This window comes from Geotrypetes seraphini, chromosome 9 (genome assembly GCF_902459505.1).
Source record: "Geotrypetes seraphini chromosome 9, aGeoSer1.1, whole genome shotgun sequence".
NCBI lineage: Eukaryota > Metazoa > Chordata > Amphibia > Gymnophiona > Dermophiidae > Geotrypetes > Geotrypetes seraphini.
Genome location: NC_047092.1, coordinates 45,337,630 through 45,358,952, shown reverse-complemented (window position 1 = coordinate 45,358,952; position 21,323 = coordinate 45,337,630). Strand labels below are relative to the sequence as shown.

The 21,323-nt window shown below is 43.6% G+C and overlaps 1 protein-coding gene across 1 annotated transcript; it reads right to left on the bottom strand.

Annotated features, from left to right (window-relative positions):
- Positions 1–1,055: 1,055 nt before the first annotated feature.
- On the bottom strand, positions 1,056–20,351 carry PANX2 (pannexin 2). The gene is made up of 3 exons (XM_033957821.1): positions 20,126–20,351; positions 4,868–6,319; positions 1,056–1,390 (listed from the first exon to the last, which is right to left on the bottom strand). The coding sequence occupies exons 1-3, from the start codon at positions 20,349–20,351 to the stop codon at positions 1,056–1,058; spliced, it is 2,013 nt and encodes a 670-aa protein (XP_033813712.1).
- Between the last annotated feature and the right edge of the window lie 972 nt (positions 20,352–21,323).

Sequence of the window (21,323 nt, the reverse complement as noted above, 5' to 3'; positions counted from 1 at the left end):
TGAAATCTAATGAGTGACAATAATGCAGTCATGTCTTTAAAAAAAAAAAAAAAAAAAAAGGCTTTATTTACAATGCTCTATTTCACTTCTGCCAGCGGCTCTATTTTTCACCAGCAGAAGCACAATATTTGGCTTAGAGTCTGCCCAACAGAATTACAGCACATTCTGATGAGGCACTAATAAAAATGTGCTTCACAAGGTTATAAAGCGGTTTCTGGCTAAACATGCTCTCAGCAGACTATAAATCAATGTACAGTGTTCCCCCGGTCATTCGCGGTCGGCGGTTCGCGGTCCCAGTCATTCACGGTATTTTTCGACCGCCGACCAGAAGAGGACAGCTGGAGAGGCAGGAGAGAGCAGCCGGAGCGTCGGCGAATGAAGGAAATCACTTGCTGTATGCTCCGATCACCTCTTCCTGCACTAAAGTTGGGCCTTACCAATCAGGAGCTGCTTTGACACGTAGCTCCTGATTGGTAAGGCCCGACTTTAGTGCAGGAAGAGGCGGTCGGAGCATACAGCGAGTGAGTTCCTTCACTCGCCGGCGCTCCAGCTGCTCTCTCCTGTCTCCCCCACAAAAATCCTTATTTGCGGTTTTTCAAGATTCGCGGGGGTTCCTGGAACGGAACCCCTGCGAATTTCGGGGAGTACTGTATGTGTAAAACTGCCACAATGGACAATGTTGCTAAAAGAAATAATATTTAAAAACAGGACTGCTTTTTTGGTCACTTACCAATTTCCTTTTTCTGTTTTATTTTAAGACAATGAGCTAGAAATAACCCAAGTTTTATGGCCTATCAGTTTGATCTCCAAAATAGGAAAATTCTGGTAAATGTAGCTACTGATGTTTTTTTGGTTCCCATAACATAGCTTAACCTAATAACACTCGTCAGAGAGTTGAACTATGGATAATCTACTGAGTCAGGTCTAATATTTTATCTCTCATCTTAGACAAATGCTCAGTTCTTGGAATTTTGCATTTCTTAATTAATAAGGCTGATAAAGTTTAGCATACAGAAGGACCACGTGTTCCTAAGGATGACCAAGAACCTGATCCCTTAATATTCCAAAGATTTCACTATGGCCCTTGGCTCTTCAAAACTTGCCATCATTATTGGTTTCGGAGGTATGACAGAAATGATTTCCCCAGGATCAGAAGAGGAATGAGCTCTATCAATCAGGTCTGAAACCTGAGCCTCGTGGTTTTCATACAAGGTACTGATGTGGAGCAAGGGGTGTGTAGGATTACGGTTAAATGTGGACATGGATTCGGGATTGACCTGACTTAGGGATACACTTGTAGAAGAAGTTGTAGCTGTATGACTACTGTGATTGCAGGTGAGGTAACTTCCAGAAACTGGTACAGTCCTACAGGTCTCAGGCAATGGGTTATCTGAAAGAAAATGAAACATAGTAAATGAGATGTTGATTAGAATACTTGCGTTTCTATGACAAAAAGGTACTGCATGGTAACTTCTGCTCAAGCTACTTAGAATGGTACATTATCTATAATAATAAAATGCTAAGCGCGCATGCGCACTCGCGCTGCGTGTTCCTTGATCCCTTTTCTGTCGGGAAGTGGCCACAAGAGTGCGCATGCGCGCTTTTTACGTCACACATGGCAACTCGACTCACTTAGGAAGAAGGGCCTGACATGGTGGAAGAACAATAGCAGCCCCCGAAGCTCCTCACCAGTCCAAACCCTCTCCAACAACACCGACGACGAAGAAGCTGGCGTCATCAAAGTATTTTTTAATGGTGCGGAGTTTCCAAAGCACCGGAGTGTTTCTCTAGTGTGAGATGCTTGTCTAAAGTGACTCCTAGTATTTTTAATGATTGCTCAATACAATAATCCAGCCCATTTACATGTAGTGTAGTTTCCTTGATTTTTTTCATTTGGGGCTGCCAAGAAGAATTTAGTTTTTTTTCCGGGTTTAGCTTTAATCTAAACGCTGACATCCAGAGTTCGACCTGATTTAGAGTGAATGATAGAGAGTTTAGTAGCTCTGATGTAAAGCAGGAGAGCAGAATGACTATGGTGATGGACAGAAAAATACTCTGTCATTGCTCTTAAGACATCTATTTATTTATTGGGATTTATTTACTTCCTTTTTTAAATTTTTTTTTTTTTTTAAAGACATTCACTCATGGTATTGTACAGCAATAAGCTAGGCATAGGCAATAGACAGTTACAGCAGTAAAAATATTCAAATAATTATACACATTATGGCACAGTATGCTACTTATACTGTAATGCCATTCAATATACGGAAAGCTTGAGGTTTTAACAGAGGGCGGTTAACATTGGATAAGGATTTTATAAGCTATCGGGGTCGGAAATAGGAAGAAAATTTTGGATGAGGGGAAGGGGGGAGTGTAGTAGAATGTGTAGGGATAAAGATGTAAGAGTAGAATAGGAAAGGGTTAAAAAAAAATCTAGAATAGGGGGGAGGATGAAAGACCAACACATAGAGGTAGAGATTGTATAGAAAAAAGTGATTGGTAATTAAAGGAAGAATGGGTGGGATTCAAGTGAAGGAAGGTGTTGGAGTTTGGATGGGAAGAAGAAATTTTGGGTTTTTGGATTAGGGTAGTGAGAGCAGTGGAAGGCTGTGGAGAAAGCTGTCTTACCCGCCCTCCCTAGATGGGGTTAGATTGGGTAGATGTGAGGCTGAATGTTTAAGTAAACTCATGTGCAATACCTCCATGAGTTGGGGCAGGGTCTTGCGGTACTGCGGGTCGTGCATTTTGGGGTTAAGGAAACTGTTGAAGTTTGGTTTGAACTAAAGAATTTCAGCTAGTGCAGTATCGTCTAGCTGTGGAAGGTATGTGAAGTTGTTTTTGTACATTATATTGTTAAAATGTTAATGCTGTTGGAGAATATTTTGTATTACAGCTGCGGCCAAGGTTTGGCCACTATTTAGAGTTCAATGTTAATATCTTTACAGACAGCATAGGGTGTACATGGAGGTAGAACATGTACAGTGGCCCCTGGTCATTCGCGGTTCGCGAATCATGGACCCGGTCATTTACGGTCTGCTCCGACCACCTCTTCCTGTAGTAAAGTCAGGCTACACCAATCAGGAGCTGTGTGTCAAAGCAGCTCCTGATTGGTGTAGCCTGACTTTACTACAGGAAGAGGCGGTCGGAGCAGACCGTGAGTGATTTCCTTCAGCTGCCCTCTCTTGTCTCCCCTGTCTAAAAACCGCATTCGTGGTTTTTCAAAATTCACAGGGGATCCTGGAACGGACCTCTGTGAATTTTGGGGGAAGTACTGTAGACAGAAAAGGTAGCAAAAAGGGAGTCCAAGGGGACCTCAACAACAAGACAATCAAGGCACAACAAAAGAGTCATGATGATGAGATGTCAATAATTCAGCTACAGGTGTAAAGTTCAAAGTTCACTTTATTGATAGTAGCATTGTGAGGACTCAAAAACTCGACACAGACAGTGTTTCGGCATCTATGCTTTTGTCAAGAGTATTTAGAGGAAACAGGAAAATATCGGGTGTCCAAAGCGAAGCTGAGGGTCAGTGTCAAGTCTTCGAGTCCTCGCAGTGCTGCTATGAATAAAGTGAACGTTACACCCATGGCTGAATTATTGACATCTCATCCTCACGACTCCTTTGTTGTGACAGAAAATTTAGAACTGGAGTTAGGTAGAAAATAAAGGTGACCAACTTATGGAAAAATTACAAAGCGGTCAGAAAAGGTGTATGAAAATCTCCGGGTAGGAGTAGATAAGCAAGTCTTGCAACAGTATGTGAATCTGGTGTTGGTCCTAAGTCCACCGGATATTCAAAGAGATTTATTTTATAAAACGTATATACTGTTTTAAACCAAAGCAGTGTATAATCAACATAGAACACAGAACATAGAAACATGATGGCAGATAAAGGTCAAATGGCCCATCTAGTCTGCCCATCCGCAGTAACCATTATCTCTTTCTCTCTCTGAGAGATCTCAGGTCAAACATTGTGTTCAAGCAAAGTACAAGTCGAGGAAATTCACCAAATGTTCCACAGGAAAACAGGGAAGACCAAAGCAAAAAGACGAGAGCTGTGGAAAAAGCCATCTTAATAAAAGTAATGCTGGCCAGTAAAAGTATTGTAGCGTGGACCCGACATGGTCCATGTTTCAGTCAAAAAGACCTTCTTCTGGAGTCCAAATCAAAAACTGTCACAAGAATTGGTATGCTGATAGGCATTCAAAATATTGTGTATGTAAAGACAGAGTACAACTAGTGCAAGGTAATGTTTGCTGAGGAAGCGGTCCAAGGACCAGCATTACTTTTATTAAGATGACTTTTAGTTTTATTGATCTGCATCACTTTAATAAACATTAGCATCAAGATCATCATTTCCACAGCTCTCGTCCCAAGCAAAGTACAACACATAGAATAGCCCTCGTAATCTACATAAGAGCTGACACAGGACAGGCTTCTACCCGCTTAAATGGCTCAGGGCTACCTACACCCTCATATTCAGCAGCATTGCTGAATATTGGCTCTGACCAGCTCCAAGGAAAAGTGGCCAGGTCAGGGATGGTGCTAGGGAGGAGCTGACATAGCTTAGCAGGTGAATTTAGTCAGTTGCTTCAAAATGGACCCAATTTATTAACCTATTTTCCCACTCTGTGTATATGGGAGACCTTGAAGAATCAGGTCAGAATGGGAAAAACGCTTTGGAATATCTGCCTGTCAACACGAACAGGTTTAGTCGGCTAAGTCAATCATTCTGCTTGAATTTGTGCACTGTTGCTAATTCACCATAGCTGCAAATAAATGCCAACAGCAGCCAAGCTCCCATTTCACCTAAAGTGTCAGTGCCCCTGCATGCAACAGCTGTTGAGTTGCTGGTAGAATACCGTACCTTTGACAGATGATGAAACGTGTGCAATCATATTCGCCTCTTGGTTCAGGAATCCAGCCTCCTGGCTCTGCAACGTAGGGATAGGAGCACTCTTGGAAACCTCTGCCTTCGATTTCTTATTGCTTAAGATGTAAGGGTGAACATCTAAAGAAAATTGTCGGGCATGTTTTTTGTCGGCATTTATGGCAGCTAGGGCATTGACTTCAGTCTTTGGAGGCAATGATTGTTGAGATGTTTTGGAGCTGGACTCCAGCAGAGGAGCTATAAGACTGTCAGTTGTCATTTTTCTCCTTACTGGCTTTGGTTTCTCAGGCTTGCTGGCTTCAACTTTCATTGTAGCTAGTTGCTCCTTGAAAGGCTGTGGAAGGGGATTGGTGCTAGGGATCCATTTCATCTTTTTCCTAGGCCTTTTTATGATCAGATGCTCGTTGACATCAATATCTTCCGGGTTGACACTGGGATCAACAGTCTGGGTACCCGAATCACGCATGGTTGGTGTGGCATCATAATTGGATTGGGCCAATGCAGCAAGCAACTGGCGAACTACATTATCGTACATCAAGTCACTTTCATTGGTGATAAAATCCAGCCTGTTCAATGATTTGATATGATCCCTGTTTTCATTACAAAACATGGCGAGGATGTTGATGTCACAGAACTGGGACTTCTGCCACTGCTTTTTGGTTTTTATCCCAACCTTGTTCAGTTTGTCAAATATGAAGTTGGACTTTCGGAATATGAACAAGTGAATTAGATTAATAAGAACGATCAAGTTCATGAAGCATAGCAGAACAATATCTACCGCAGTAATTATACGCTGCAGTTGAACAGACGGCAGCTTGCAGTTCACTTTGATGTGTAACCTGGAGCTGCTGGTCTTGTCAGGGGGCTCTCCCAGTGCACATGTAAACTCATTTTGCTTTTGTGTAGCATAATAGGTACTCAAATATGTAATTGGTATAATACTTAAAAATATAATGAACAAATGTCTTGCTAGGTACAGTTTGGCTAGAAAGTTACTTCGGCCCCTCCTCTCCAAATATTTCTCAAACAGGTTCTGTTCTGGGCTCTTCTCTTTTTCAGCATTCTCAATTATCTCCCTCCTCTCCCTCTCCGTTATCCCTGGGCCTTTGGACTGGATCTGCTTCTCTATTTTTGGTGCACGACCCTCAGCTGCTCGATGATAACAGTTATCAATCTCCTGAAGCAGAAAATTAAGTTCCGAAGTGAGTCTAGTAGAGGCCAGGAACTCCCAGCCCAGAGCAGGGACATACATTATTCCTGCAAAGGCCAGCAGGGCGTAGGGGAGAAACTTGTGCTCAAACAAGCAAGGCCAGCGGCCAATGTCAACTCCAGGCAGGGCATCCTTGAGTTCTGTCCAGCAGTATCCTCGTGCGTACAAGGCCTGGTCCCGGGTAAAGTTGTGTGGTGTATAACAGTATATGGGCTCCTCTGTGTAACAGAGAGAAAAGTCACTTGCTGTGCATTTAACCTAAACAAGGAGCTCTGAAAAATAAACATTTCAAATGAGATCAGTTTTCTGCGACTTCTGATGCAAATATTCATATAGCCCATTAATTTTTTTTATTTGCTATTAGACAATTGTGGCAGACTTGCACTTTTCTATAAACAAAGACTACATACTTGAAGAAATTAATGAATCTACAAACACACTGTATACTGTCAAGATCAGTGGTCTCAAACTCAAACCCTTTCCAGGGCCACATTTTGGATTTGTAGGTACTTGGAGGGCCTCAGAAAAATTAGTTAAAGTCTTATTAAAGAAATGACAATTTTGCATGAGGTAAAACTCTTTATAGTTTATAAATCTTTCCTTTTGGTTAAGTCTTAATAATAATATTGTCATTTATAGCTAAAGAGACATTTGATCAAGAAACTGTTTTATTTTACTTTTGTGATTATGATAAACATACCGAGGGCCTCAAAATAGTACCTGGCGGGCCGCGAGTTTGAGACCACTGGTCAGGATCAAATGCCATATACAAAAAGACAACAAAAAAATAAAACCAGGCAACACAATCTTCGCTACAAGACAGCTATATATAATCAATGTGCTCAGAGGTATTAAATATGAGACCAAAGACAGGGACAAGCCCCAATAAAAAAAAAAAGTTGCAGCATTTAAAGTAGATTTCCCCCCCCCAACCAACTGTGAACTTATCTTTGTGAAAAAGTGACGGGTTCTGACGCGTTTCACCAGAAGCTGCTTCTGAAAACCCGAATTCAAATTCGCTTTAGCTTGGTGGTCTATAAAAAATGAAACTGCACCAGGTATCAATACTTTCTGCATATATAAATGATCACACTTTAAAAATAAAATCCAGGCTGCTCAGGAGGGTGCCTCACTCTTCATTTCTGTAATACTTTCTCTAATATGCTCATCCCCACTGACCACTGTTTCTCATATTCAAAAAGCTGGAAGTGACATCACAAAACCCCGGAAAAAGAACTCCAAAAGTTCTGAATTACAGATTCAGTGCCAAAAATCAGACACTGGAAAAACTTCCAAAATTGTTGCATCTGGAAGTGACATCACAAAACCCCGGAAAAAGAACTCCAAAAGTTCCGAATTACAGATTCAGTGCCAATAAACAGACACTGGAAAAACTTCCAAAATTGTTGCATCAGTGTAATAAAGCCCACCGTTCAACCTCCCTGTTCAACCCAAGCGGTGTGTTTGCCAATGGAAACTTCACTTCTATTCTTTCTTCCATAATACAGCTGTCATGTTGCCTCCCCGCTGTTATCTGGGATGTTTTTTTTACACGTTTATGTTTATTTAAAGCTTATATACTGCTACTAATGACTGGAGTAGTAAAATCTGAGCGGTTTACATGAGCTTTACAATGGTGACACAAAGCATGAGCTTCTGTAATGGTGTAACTATACAGAGCAATCTACATGAGCTGTTTTAAAGGTGGTACAATGCAACCTCCTAGGTAAATATACCATTTTACATTCATCCTATGCCTATACACACAGCACATCTCTCAAATCATATCAAACAAAAAATAAAAGCTAACATAACAAATTAAAACAAGTCATACTAAACCAAAAAATTAAAATTAACGTAAATAAAATTATATTTTAGTTCCAGAGTCACTATCCACAAGAAATCCACTTCAGATCACTTCAACTTCGCTGCAGCCCCTCCGGTTAGCACCGGATCTCAGTATGGTAAGGTATGGATCCTCCTCCTCCTCTTCCTCAAGGATTCAGACTGATTCAGCTGGAACAGGTAAACACCAGAAACAGCTGTATGCAAGAGGACCTCTCAATCCCATCACTCAGCATTGCTCTGCACCAGGCCATCACCTCCAGTCCAGCCGTCAGAGCCACCAACCATGTAGATCTGAAGACGCTACACAGCCCACTGCAAACAGTGGGCCTTTGCGAACCAGTCCAAGTTATGCCAGTAGAAGGCGAAGACAGCTGGAACAACAGCACAAAGCAGAGCCGGCACGAAGCAAAGCCTGAGCCCCAACTATGGCTCTCAAAGAGGAGAGAAGCAAAGCCGGTAGGAAGACCTTATATCAATGTACCGTTTAATAGATACAGTTTAACGGTTGAAATCCAAATTTCGATATTGTATGTTAAATAGTCAGTTTCTGAATATATAATAAAATTAAACTAAGGAAAAATATCAAATCAAATAAAGAAACAATACAATAAAAGGAACAAAAGAAACCAAAATAAAAGTATAAACAGAAAAATAAGTATGGGGGGGTCACTGTAGCCCACATTCTATACAGAAGCCATCTTGAAATAAACAAGTCATAATGATTAACCCCCCCCCCCTTTTTTTTTTACAAAACCGTAGTGCAGTTTTTAGCGCTAGCCAGGGCTGTAACAGCTTCAACGCTCATAGGAATTCTATGAGTGTAGGAGCTGTTACTGCCGCGGCCAACGCTATAAACTGCACTATGGTTTTGTGGAGTAACAGAAGTAGAGACATATAGTGCTAAGCTTGACCCTGTCTTTGGTCTCGTATTTAATATCTCTGAGCACATTTATATATTTAACTATCATGTAACAAAGATTGTGTTGTCTGGTTTCTATGTCTTATTTTTTATATATATTGCTTTTCCGGCAACAATTTTTGAAATTTTCCCCAGTTATATTTTGGATATATAAAAAATATACATGATCATTTAAGACAAGTATCAGAAGATCTGGGAGAATACGGGATTATACTGCTTAGTAATTAGTATAGCACAGGGGTAGGCAATTCTAGTCCTCGAGAGCCGGAGCCAGGTCAGATTTTCAGGATATCCACAATGAATATGTATGAGATGGATTTGCATGCAATTTGCATGCACTGCCTCCTTGAGATGCAAATCTATCTCATGCATATTTATTGTGGATATCCTGAAAACCTGACCTGGCTCCGGCTCTCGAGGACTGGAATTGCCTACCCCTGGATAGCAGACTGGACAAGGCATGGTAGATAGGTGGATAGGTCACACTGTTTATCTGTCATCTTTTTTCTCTGTGTCTGTGAAAATGGTTAATCTTCGACATTGCTTCAAGTCTTTCACCTTAACTGTGTTGTCCACAAAAGAAGTTAAAAATTCTTAATAACTATAGCATAATTTCATAAAATTGTCCTAAATGTAATTTTTTTTTTTTTTAACACAAAGGGCTTTATTCTTTGAGAATTCCTTGTGACTATGGGCAAGTCACTCAGGCCTCCCATTGTCCCAGGTAAGCATGTTACAATCAAAGCATGTAAACTGCTTTGATTGTAACCACAGAAAGGCGGTATATCAATTCCCATACCCTTTTCCATTACAGAGCTTTTCTTACATACTGTCTATAACAAAAGCAATTAATAAAAAGAGCATAAAATCTAAATGTTAACCGGCTTATCTCCACTTTCTTTACCCTTCACAGCCGGCAATCTGGTATCTTCCCTGGCTTCTCAAAACACTCCCTTCTTGGATGTACCTTTTAAAAGTTGTTTCTGCTTCTAGAAGTTACCAATAGCAAGCAGCCATTCATACATGCTAGTGGTGCTTTCTCCCACAACCTTCTCTGATGTAACTTCCTGTTCCCTCATAAGCAGAAAGCATGAGAGAGATGGCTATGGGGAAGGCATGACATGAGCAGCGCTTATGGATGGTTGCTCACTGCTGGTGCATTCTACAAACAGAAACAACTTTTAAAAGGTACACCTGGGGGGTATTTGAGAGGCCAGCTGTGGAGGGAATCACTGGTTGGATAGGAGACAGGAAGGACAAATGCTGGACCTTGGGGATGGGGGTGGAAGGAGATATGATGAACTATTAGTGATGGGTAGTAGGGAGAGAAGGAGACATGCTGGACTATTGTAGGTAGGAGTGGGGCAGAAAAAGATATATACTAAGGCATTGGGTGGGGGGGAAGGATAAACGTTGGACCATGGGAGGGGGAGTGAGGAGAAATGCTGCACCAATGGGGGAAGGAGCAAAGGAGAAATGCTATATAGGGAGGAGAGGAAAATGGGAGACAAAGGGAGGGAAGAGACAGTGGGATTTTGGATTTGAAGTGGGAATGAGTGGGAAAATGCTGACTATGGAGGGGATGGAGAATAATGGGAGAGGGAGGATATGTTGACTGGGGAGAGGAGAAGAAAGGGATAGAGAAGGAGATGCTATGGGGTAAAGGACAAGAAAGGGATAAAGAAGGACATACTGAATAAGGAAATGACAGACATAAAGCAAAGCTGCACTTTTAGGGGAAAGGGAAGCAATGGGGAGATGCTATACTAACTGTGGGGGAGGGGAGGAAGGGAGAGAGGGGAAAAATGTTGTGCTATAAGGGTGGACAGGGAACAGAAAAAGATGCTGGGCTTTGGAGAGAAGGAGAAAGAAGAGATTAAGTTATAAAGTTGAAGGGAGAAGAGATGCGGAACATGATGGAACCATGTGGCAGAAGCCATGGGGGATGTCAAGGAGATGAGTGAGAAGAGGATAGCGAGTACAGAGCATAAAAATGTGGTAATGGGGAGTGGGTGACAAAAGGGAGTCAAAGACTGGGGAAGAAGTGAAAGAGGAAGTGGGAGACAGAGGAAGAGAAGGAAAGTTGATAGGAGGTGAAAATAAAAAGGAGGATGAGAGAGAAGTTGAAACTGCCCTTACAAAAGTCTCCAATGACCTGCTCCTGACCAAATCCAAAGGCCTCTACTCCATCTTCATCCTTCTTGATCTATCCACAGCTGTTGACACAGTAAATCGCCACCTACTCATCGATACACTGTCCTGGTTTGGATTTCAAGGCTCTGTTATTGCATGGTTTTCTTGCTATCTTTCCCATCACACCTTTAGCCTCTAAAGCTTCTGTTGCAAGGTGGATTCATGTGGCTCCTTCCTCGGCATACTTCAAATCCAGAAAAATGTCTTAACTTTTTGTTTTTAAAAAGGACCTTTTCGAGCTTATGACCATTTTCAAAAACAAAACATCCAAAAGAAAAATGTACACAAACAAGCTATTGGGCATTTTAGCAGTGGCCACAGAGACATTTCAGAAGAGCAGAGGTGAATTCTAAGGAGTACTACAATTAATGTCACATTAAAAAGTCCCAGGTACACATCTTGCTATAACTCACTTATATTGTATGGTGACCCTCCAAAACTTACTGTACCCACCTATACAATGATAGCCCCTATGTTTGCAGGTGCCATCTTTATGTAGGTACAGTAGGTTTTGGGGTAGTTATCTTCCTTCTACCAGGTCTCAGAAATGCCTATTATATTTACCTTTTCATTTAGTGCAATATACTTTAACTCCAATTTTTGAATCCTTCCTACTTCACCAGAGGGCTCTGTTGTTCCCTTCAGTTTCGTTCCAAAGCAAGCAATAGATTACCTTACAATATATACTGATGAAATGGCTCTATGGATTAATCTGGAAATCATGGTCTTGGAAGCGGGCACATTGCACCTAGCTGGATTTGTAAGTATGAAAAGATGGTCAGATAGCCTAAACTCGTTGGTGACCTCAAATTAGAGAATGATATGGGGACAGAATTTGTCTCTCTCCCAGAGGTTAACTATGGGAAAGTATCTCCATGTCATTCTTTAAGGAGAGAGGGAAGAATCAGAGTATGAATGGGCACATCTACTGATCCTCAAACCTTGCATTGAAGAATGCTAGTGTAGAAGGACTGAGGTTGAGATAGACACTAAAGAATGACTTGGTTATCTGTGGAGATGGGGATATAATCTGTCCCTGTGTCATTCTCTACTTCAAGATATTGAAGCAGCACTCATAACATCCAACTTCTTCAGAATCTGGTCCTTTTTCTTGGAACCTGTGTACTGGAACACTGGCAATCTGATTGACAAAACAACCTTCATCAAAAAGGATGGAATAGTGCACAAAAAGACTCCAGCTTCAGTAAGCTTGAGGAAAGGATATCTGCAAGAAAGGGCCTGCAACTCTGAGACACTTCTCATTGAGGTAATAGCCACCAGAAAAAAACATTTTCAGCAGCTCAAATGGAGCCTGGCTGAGACCCTGCAAAACTATGTTACAATCCCAAGAAGGGAATGGAGGCCTCACCAGGGGTCTGATACATAGTGCTCCCTTTAGGAATCTGGCTATGTCTGGATGAGATGCAAGCATAGTTATTCATTCTCAAGCCCTATAACATGAGAGTCCCACTACTTGGACTCCAAAGGATGCCACTGAGTTCCTTGTTAAGGCCTGCCAGGAGGAAGGCTAAGACCATCGAGACTGAAACAGAGAAAGGCTTGATGCACCTTAGCAGAGTAGCAATGACTACCTCTGAATATCCCTTGTGTGCTAACACCTTGTGCTCAAGAGCCATACTTTAAGAGCAAAGAGATCAGATCCTCTATGACCACTAGACCCTGAGACAGGTCCAGCAGCACCCGTATTCTGAGACCGGGACCTGTCTGAAGATGATCTAAATCTACATACCATGGTCTGTGTGGCCAATCTGGAGCCACGAGAATGACCTTTCCCTGATGACTTGCAATTCTGTGGAGGATCCTTACTATCATGGGCCATGGAGGAAACACATAACAGCTCACTCTGCAGCCACAGTTGGACCAGAGCATCTATACCCACACTTCCGGGCTTTGACCTGAAACTGAAGAATCTGTCCACCTTCTTGTTTTGTGCTGTTGCAAAAAGATCGAATGTCAGGCAACCCCAGCAATGAACAATGCTTTGGAAGGCTGCCGCAGACAGCATCTACTCTTCCGGATCCAGGGTCTTTCTGCTGAGGAAATCAGCTTGGACATTGTGCACTCCTGAGGAGAGTGCCTGAAGATGAAGCTCCACCCACTTGAACAGTAAGTGGGCTTCGAGGCCCAGCTGGGCAATCTTGGTGCCCCCTCGGTGATTGACATAGGCTACTGCAGTAGCATTGTCTGAGAAGACTCAGATCGCTTTGCATTCCAAAGTCTTCTGCTGTTTCTTCAAAGACTGATGAATAGCTTGAAGTTCCCACCTGTTGATCAACCACTTTCTCTGGGTGGATGACCAACATCCCTGAATTAGATGATGGTTGCGGTGTGATCCCAGCTGAACAGTCTGACATCACAATTACCCAAGAAGCAATACGGAGGGGTATTTGTGGCTCAGTATGGACTGAGGATGGAGCCACCAGTCCATACTGGCCCAAGCTTCCAGAGTCCAGGGCAGGGGAATCTGATTGAGAAGACCAACATGATAAAAGCATTCTGGAGAGGACACATGTCAGATTCCATGGTGGCCACTATAGTTGTGGTTCCCTAGGCAAAAACTAATATTTGGAGATAATGCCATGCAGACAGAGCTGGCTTGGCTAGCAAGCTTGTTATCTGAGTGCAAATCTTCTGTCTGCATGCCTCTGGAAGATAGACATGGCTGACTGCCATGTTGAAGACGATACCAGGTATTCCAGGAACTAAGATAGAGTTTGCTGGCTCTATTGGAAATTCACTATCCAACCCAGGTTCTGCAGAACTCGGACCACATGAGCTACTGCTTGCTCTCCTTCGGTGAACAACGGAGCTCTGATCAGTCAGTCATCTAGATATGGATGAACTTGTATGCCCATTTTGCACAGGTGGACTGCCACCACTATCATCACCTAGGAGAATGTGCAAGGCAATGTTGCAAGTCCAAAGGGAAGGGTCAAGAACTGGTAATGGTTTTCTAGAACATGAAACCTCAAGAACTATCTATGGTCCTGAAAATTGGGAATATGCGAATAGGCTTCTGTCTAATCCAGAAAGGCTAGGAACTTCCCCAGTGTAACCACTTCTATGACAGATCGAACTGTCTCCATGCGGAAGTGCAGAACTTTTAGAGCTGCATTGATGTAAGTTCCAGAATGAGTCTTCAATCATCTTTGGCATAATGAAATATATGGAGTATCTGTCTGAATCACTGGATGGCACATTCATACTGTGGTCTCCACCCTGCCTGCTTTTTCTGGTCACCCTACTGGGGGAGTCCACAAACCAGTCCATTAAGAGCCAGGCAAATTTCAGCTTGTAACTGCTCTGAATGATATCCAGTGCCCAATGGTCCAATAATATCTGTGCCCAGGCCTGCACAAAGTCTTAGAGCTGTGCCCCCATCTTGAGGGGAACCACTTCGGACCTGGCATTATTGTGTCTCTTTGGAGGTTGAAGCAGGACAGGAACTGAAGGTCTGATTTTGTCTGGGCCTCGAGAACCTCTGCCTGGAACCCTGGTAGGATCTCTGAGAGAATGCTCCTCCTGAATACTGCTGAGAATGCCTGGAGCTACAAAAATTAGAGTTCCCTGCGCCTCTAGAGGTGCTGGGTCTGCTTTCAGGCAGAGGTTTGGGTCAATGATCTGCTATACTGGTCATGAGATTGTCCAGGCCCTTTCCAAACATCATTTGTCTCTTGAAAGGGAATCTGCTGAGAGTAACCTTGGAGGGGAATCACCAGCCCATTGCCTGATCCAGAGCATTCTGTGGGCTGAGATCAAATAAGCTGAAACTTTGCTCATGACTCTGATGTCGTACAAGGCATCCACCACGTAATCCACCCCTGCTAATAGCAGCTGGGGCAAAGGCTTGTTGCTTACCAGCTCAAGACTCCGCAACCTGGTATGACAGGTACGGGTCACAAAGGAAGCTGCTGTGGCTGCTTTGATTCCTATGGATGAAGCCTTGAACTGTCTTGAGAATCACATTCACTCTGTGATCAGGATATCCTTTAATACCACACCTGCCTCACTTGGTAGAGATATGCATTTAGTAACCTGGGATACTTAGGAATACAACTTGGGCTGAACAAATAGTTTGTGATGCTCCTATGCCATAGGATACAGCCGAGCCATAGTTCTGGCCACTTTAAGGAACCCTTCAGGGGCATCCCAATGCTCCATGACCAATACACCGATATCAGGATGCCAGGGAAACGTAGAAAAGACTGGGCTCTCCACCCACAATAGAGGAGGAAGCAAAGGGGACCTGCTGGAAGTCCAAGTTTAAATCCTGTAGAGAATCAGTAATAAGATCCAGTAGAGCCAAGGCTTGGACAGAGGACCATGGGATCACCCCCGTGATCGAGGGCCACCACGAGTTCAACACGCATGCACCTGTCCGCAACCCTGCATCTCCTGACAGGGAGGGCATGTCCTGAGAGTGCAAGAGTATAGTAAGAGGCCCTTCATCCTCTGAATCTCCCTTGGAAAGATCCCCTAGATCCTGGCGAGTAGTAGCTAGTGCGGCAAACGCTCCATGGGAGCCCTTGTCCCCTCATGCACCTTCAAAAGCACTGCCAGACTTCCCTTTGGAAGTACGGCTGTCCTGAAAGGCTCTCCAAATCAAATTCAGTTCTGGAGAAAATTCCATACCAGGCACTGCCGAGTCTCCTGTAGAGGACTCCAGGTACATCTCTTGGGCTCTGTGTCCCTGCATTTAGGACAGCTGCCATTTTGTGACTCCGAAAGGATTATAGCCTCAACCAATGGGTTATCTGCCTGTTTCTCAGCCCTAGAGAGCAAAGGGGAAGCTAAACCGACCACTCCCGCCCCTCCTTCACATGCTGCATGACATGTGGCACAAGGGCACCCTTTGGGCACCCATCCACAGCAAACCTGGCATGGATTAGGGTCAAAAGAGTCTGAGGACTCCATCCCTGCCAATTTTGAGGCACAACAAGGTGATTTGGAGTTTCTGGAGAACTTTGGGAAAAAATAAACTGGGAAATCCAAGATGGCCATTACAGCAGCATTTTGGCACTAAAAAACAGCTCCAAAATGCTGATATAAAATGAAAAAACTAGCGATTTTAGGATTTTTAAGATGGGGGAACATCAGGGAACAAGCAGAAACCATCAAAATTAAAATTTGCAGGACCCTTTCTCCTCCCCTCCGATTTTCCTCTTAGGCTGTAATAGCCTTACTCACTGTGACCTGTGCTGGCAATGTACTCCCTGATCCAGCTCCAAAAGTAGCTGGATCAGGGAGAAGAAATCACTGCCTTGCAACTGAATATCCTTCCAACGCTGAATCTTCATGCTGCAGTCTGACTGGTGTCTGACTGTGCCTCAAACCCCCGCAGACCTGCAGAGGCATAAACAGGGGAGGTGAAACGCAAGATCCCAATGAACCCCTTATGGATGCCTAACAGCCTGTGCTCAAGCCTCTATAATGCTACAAGGGGAATGGCCCCAAGCTCCATAAATTCTTCTATTGGCTGGCCAACAGGTACCATGAGGGATTGACCTGTCAAGCTGCAGACTTTAAGTCTGCTTCTCCTCCACACATAGAGAGCTGTACCCTCGACTAGGAGAGCTCTTAGCATCGAAATGAAGCAAAAGGACTGCACAAAGATTGAAATAAACCAACAAAAATAAAGAAATAAGCAGAGTAGAAACATAGAAGCATAGAAACATTAAGGCAGATAAAAGTCAAATGGCTCATCTAGTCTGCCCATCCACAGTAACCATTATCTCTTTCTCTCTCTCAGAGATCCCACGTGCCTATCTCAGGCTCTAATAAATTCAGACAAAGTTTCTGTTTCCAACACCACTTCCGGGTGACTGTTCCACGCATCTACCACCCTTTTTTCATCCTATGCTCTCTCATTGCAGTTTCCTTTCAAATGAAAGAGACTCAACTCATGCACATTTATATTACATAGGTATTTAAACGTCTCTATCATATCTCCCCTCTCCTGCCTTTCCTCCAAAGTATACAGATTGAGATCTTTAAGTCTGTCCCAATAAGCCTTATCACGAAGACCACACACCATTTTAGTAGCCTTCCTCTGGACAGACTCCATCCTTTTTATATCTTTTTGAAGGTGTGGCCTCCAGAATTGTACACAATATTCTAAATGAGGTCTCACCAGAGTCAATGCCTTTTTTTCCTACTGGCCATACCTCTCCCTATGCAACCTAACATCTTTCTAGCTTTCACCATCACCTTTTCAACCTGTTTGGCTACCTTAAGATCATCACATACAATCACACCCAAATCCCGCTCTTTCGTCGTGCATAAAAGTTCTTCACCCCCTAAACTGTACTGTTCCCTCTGGTTTTTGTAGCACATAAGCATGACCTTGCATTTCTTAGCATTAAATTTTAGCTGCCAAATTTCAGACCATTCTTCAAGCTTCGCCAAGTCTTTCTTCATGTTATTCACACCATCTGGCGTGTCTACTCTATTGCAGATTTTGGTATCATCTGCAGAGGCAAATCTTACCCGACAACCCTTCAGCAATATCATTTATAAAAATGTTAAAAAGAACAGGCTCAAGAACAGAACCTTGGGGCACACCACTGGTAACATTCCTTTCCTCAGAGCGATCTCCATTGATCACTACCCTCTATTACCTTCCACTCAACCAGTTCTGAACCCAGCCCATCACTTTGAGACTCATCTCGAGGGCACTCAGTTTATTTATCAGACGTCTGTGTGGAACACTGTCAAAGGCTTTGCTAAAATCTAAATACACCACATCTAGCACACATCCTCTATCCAATTCTCTGGTCACCCAAAGAAATTGATCAGATTTGTCTGACAAGACTTACCTCCAGTGAATCCATGTTGCCTCCAGTCCTGTACTCTACAGGATTCCAGAAACTTGATCATTCTCTGTTTTAAAAGCGTTAAGTCAGACTTACCGGCCTGTAATTCCCTACTTCTTCCTTACTTCCACTTTTGTGGAGAGGGACCACCTCTGTCCTTTCTCCAGTCCTCCAGTACCACTCCCAACTCTAGAGATGCATTGAAAAGGTCAGTCACCGGAGCTACCAGAATTGCCCTAAGTTCCTTCAGCACCCTCGGACGTAGATCAGAAAGACTCCTTCAGGCTCGCGTTCAGAAGGAAAAAACTGAGGGGGCAGTAGAGTCCTCTGGTGAAGTAGGAGGGATTCAAAAATTGGAGTGCATTCCTGCTGCATGGCTCATAAGCACTGGGATATTACCCGTCTATCCAGAATGACACACCTATTGCACTAGAAACACTTTTATAAATATGCATGTAAGTTCTATAGCATACAACTACAAGGGGTGTACATGCAGTGGCATAGCAAGGGTGAGAGGCGCCTGGGGCACTGGTGCCCTTCCCCTTGTCTCCAACCCCTGTTCCTTCCCCAATCCTGCGTGCCTTGCGCACCACCCTTCCCTTCCACTTCTAGTTGTAGTTGTTGCTTGCGGCAGTCAACAACATGCTCCTCGTGACCCCATCAGCTCTCCCTCCGACATCACTTCCTATGCATGGCACGCAGAAGTGACATCAGCGGGAGAGCGTGACAGTACATTTTAGATCATGACAATACATAGGGGAACATAATAGGAGATTTTGGAATTAAATTGTTGGCTTCCCTACCTTCTGCTGTTAGCACTTTTTTTTTTTTTTTTTTTTGGGGGGGGGGGGGATGTTATACCAAGAAAGTTGAGGAACTAGGTTCGATTCTCACTGCAGCATTTCTGACACTGAGAAGTCACTTTCCCATCCATTGCCCCATGTACAAAGCTTAGGCTGTAAACCCACTAGGGGCAGAGAAAACACATTTAGGTGGTCCCAATGGCATAGCAAGGGTGAGTGGCACCCAGAGCGCTGGTTCCCCTCCCTGCCCTCTTCTCTGCCTACCCTACTCCTTCCCAATCACCCCTTCAGCATGCACGTCCCCCCTTCCCTCTTTAATTTTCCCAGCACAAGCGGTATCACAGACTTGCTGCCCACGTCGTGTCGGCTCTCTCTCTGATGTCACTTACTAGGCACGGGACCCAGAAGTGATGTCAGAGAGCAGACACCGACACGGGCAGCAAATCTGTGATACCACATGCGCTGGGAAAATTAAAGAGGCATGAGGGAAGGGAAGGAGTGCATGCATGCGGCAAGGGGGTGGGGGGTCTGGAAAGGAACAGGGGAGTAGAGAAGAGGAAGGGTGCCAGTGTTCCCACCAAGACTGCGCCCAGGGCAGACCGCCCCTCTCCTTACTATGCGCCACTGGACATTTCAAACAGGTTCTAGATGTCTATAGCTGTAAGGGTTTAGGATCCCGCCAACTACACAAAGGTGTCTCCGGCTACAGGGTGGGCCTGAGGCAAAAGTGGATGGCCGCCTGTAGCTATACCCACTAGTCTGGGCAAGTCTAACACAATAAGGAATATTTTTGTTTTAACTCCCAACTAAATTATTTAAGAATGTTCAGATCAATATTCAGATGCTGTTATGTGGTTGGAAGTTGTACCAACTGCATAACTTTTCTAACCCCCTCCCCCCCCACACACACGCCAAACCTTTGCATAACTTTGTACGAAAAACATCACTATACACTCAAAGTAATGCATACATTTGAGCAGGATTTGTGGCAGGCCATAAAGAGTTACCTATTCAGTGACACAATTCAACTGCTAGTAGTACTACTATTTATCATTTCTATAGCATAAACAGGTAACATATACATATACAAAGAACAGTTTACATAATGCATCTTGCTGATTGTCCATTTATCACAGATATGTAACAAGTGCAATGCAGTACCTTAGGCCAGTGTTTTTCCACTCGATCCTAGGGCACCCCCCCTGCCAGTCAGTTTTTCAGGATATCCACAATGAATATGCATAAACTTGATTTGCATACATTGCCTCCATTATATGCAAATGTATTTCATGCATATTCATTGCGGATATCCTGAAAACCTGACCGGCAAGGGGGATACTCCGGGACCGAGTTGAGAAACGCTGCCTTAGGCTACAATATTACAAATATATGCACTATTGTTGGTTTTACAATACGAGAAGCCCTTACCAGCAAAGTTTTTTGTGAAGACCAAGGTGACAAGCAGGATGGGAATGAGGACAGTGCCAATGGTGACCACACGGTCAAAGGGTAGCTCCAGCTTGAGTTGGACCAGAAGAGATGCTAGAGCGCCTGATTTGTCATCCTGCTGCCCAGGCAGGATCAGCTCCTTCAGCTTCTCGCCAGCCAGCAGAGCAGTAGCCATGTCTGGGTGATTATCAATAATATGCTGCATATGCAGCTACAGTTTGCCCTTGCTAGGCTTCCTCTCTCTCCCGAGTATGTTATTTTATTGGGGGTTTTGTGGGGTGGGCAACGCCAGCGATCCTCAAGAGGAATCCAGCCTGCAGACACAGACAGACAAGGACAAACATGCTTAGCACAAGAATCCCAGCAGCGGACACAAAGGTAGAAAAATTGCTTCCAGGTTACAGTCATGTTGAGGAATATCACTAGTTTTTGACAAAAGTGATGCTAACACGTTAATCTATTTTCACTATCAGTGCAATCAGCGACGCCCTTCACCTTCCTGCAAGCCCATGCAAGAGCCTGCACAAGGACAAAGCAAAGCAACTGCCGGTATAGCACAAAGCTAGGACATGCTGCCTCTGACAGCTACAATAATCATTGCAATCAGAGATACCACCTGGCAACTCACATCCCTGAATTTCAATAAAACATGCTGAACAAATAGAATTACTTTTCAAATATATTACAGAGTCCAACAACTTACATTGTATGCTCCTGCATTTCCAGAGAGCTGGATGACAGGGGGGACTCATTCGCTTGGGAGCTTGTTCCTGCTGAAAGCCGGTAGCTGGGATCTTCCATTTACACTAATCTGCAGCATGAATATGCATCAGCATCAGCATGCAAGACCAAGACTTGCAGCAGAAGGAAGAAAGGAAAAAAAATTGGAAGACAAGAATCTGCTGAAAAGATGGGGAAACGGCATTCCTATTTGCAGTTGCGAGGCTGGAAGGAGGGCTCAGGAACTGTGTGTTGTATAGCTCTGTAAGCTCTAGTATGCCATCTGCCTCCCTGTATTTCCCTGGAGACAGCGTCAAATGGGCCGACCCATCCAGCTGTGCCTTCTCTATTATTCTGTCTCTCTTATGTTACAATATAACCTATTGTCAACTGTGCTCGATATAATACCGCATCATTAGGGGTTAATAAAAAAAAAAAAAGGATTTTATGCAGGTAA

Bases quoted from the DNA above. Each gene is read 5' to 3' on its own strand.
- PANX2 (XM_033957821.1), bottom strand. From the start codon at position 20,351: ATGCAGCATATTATTGATAATCACCCAGACATGGCTACTGCTCTGCTG. The intron at 6,320-20,125 runs GTAAGGGCTTCT...TCTGTTACACAG, and splicing joins CTTCACAAAAAACTTTGCTG to AGGAGCCCATATACTGTTAT. The intron at 1,391-4,867 runs GTACGGTATTCT...ATTTTCTTTCAG, and splicing joins CGTTTCATCATCTGTCAAAG to ATAACCCATTGCCTGAGACC.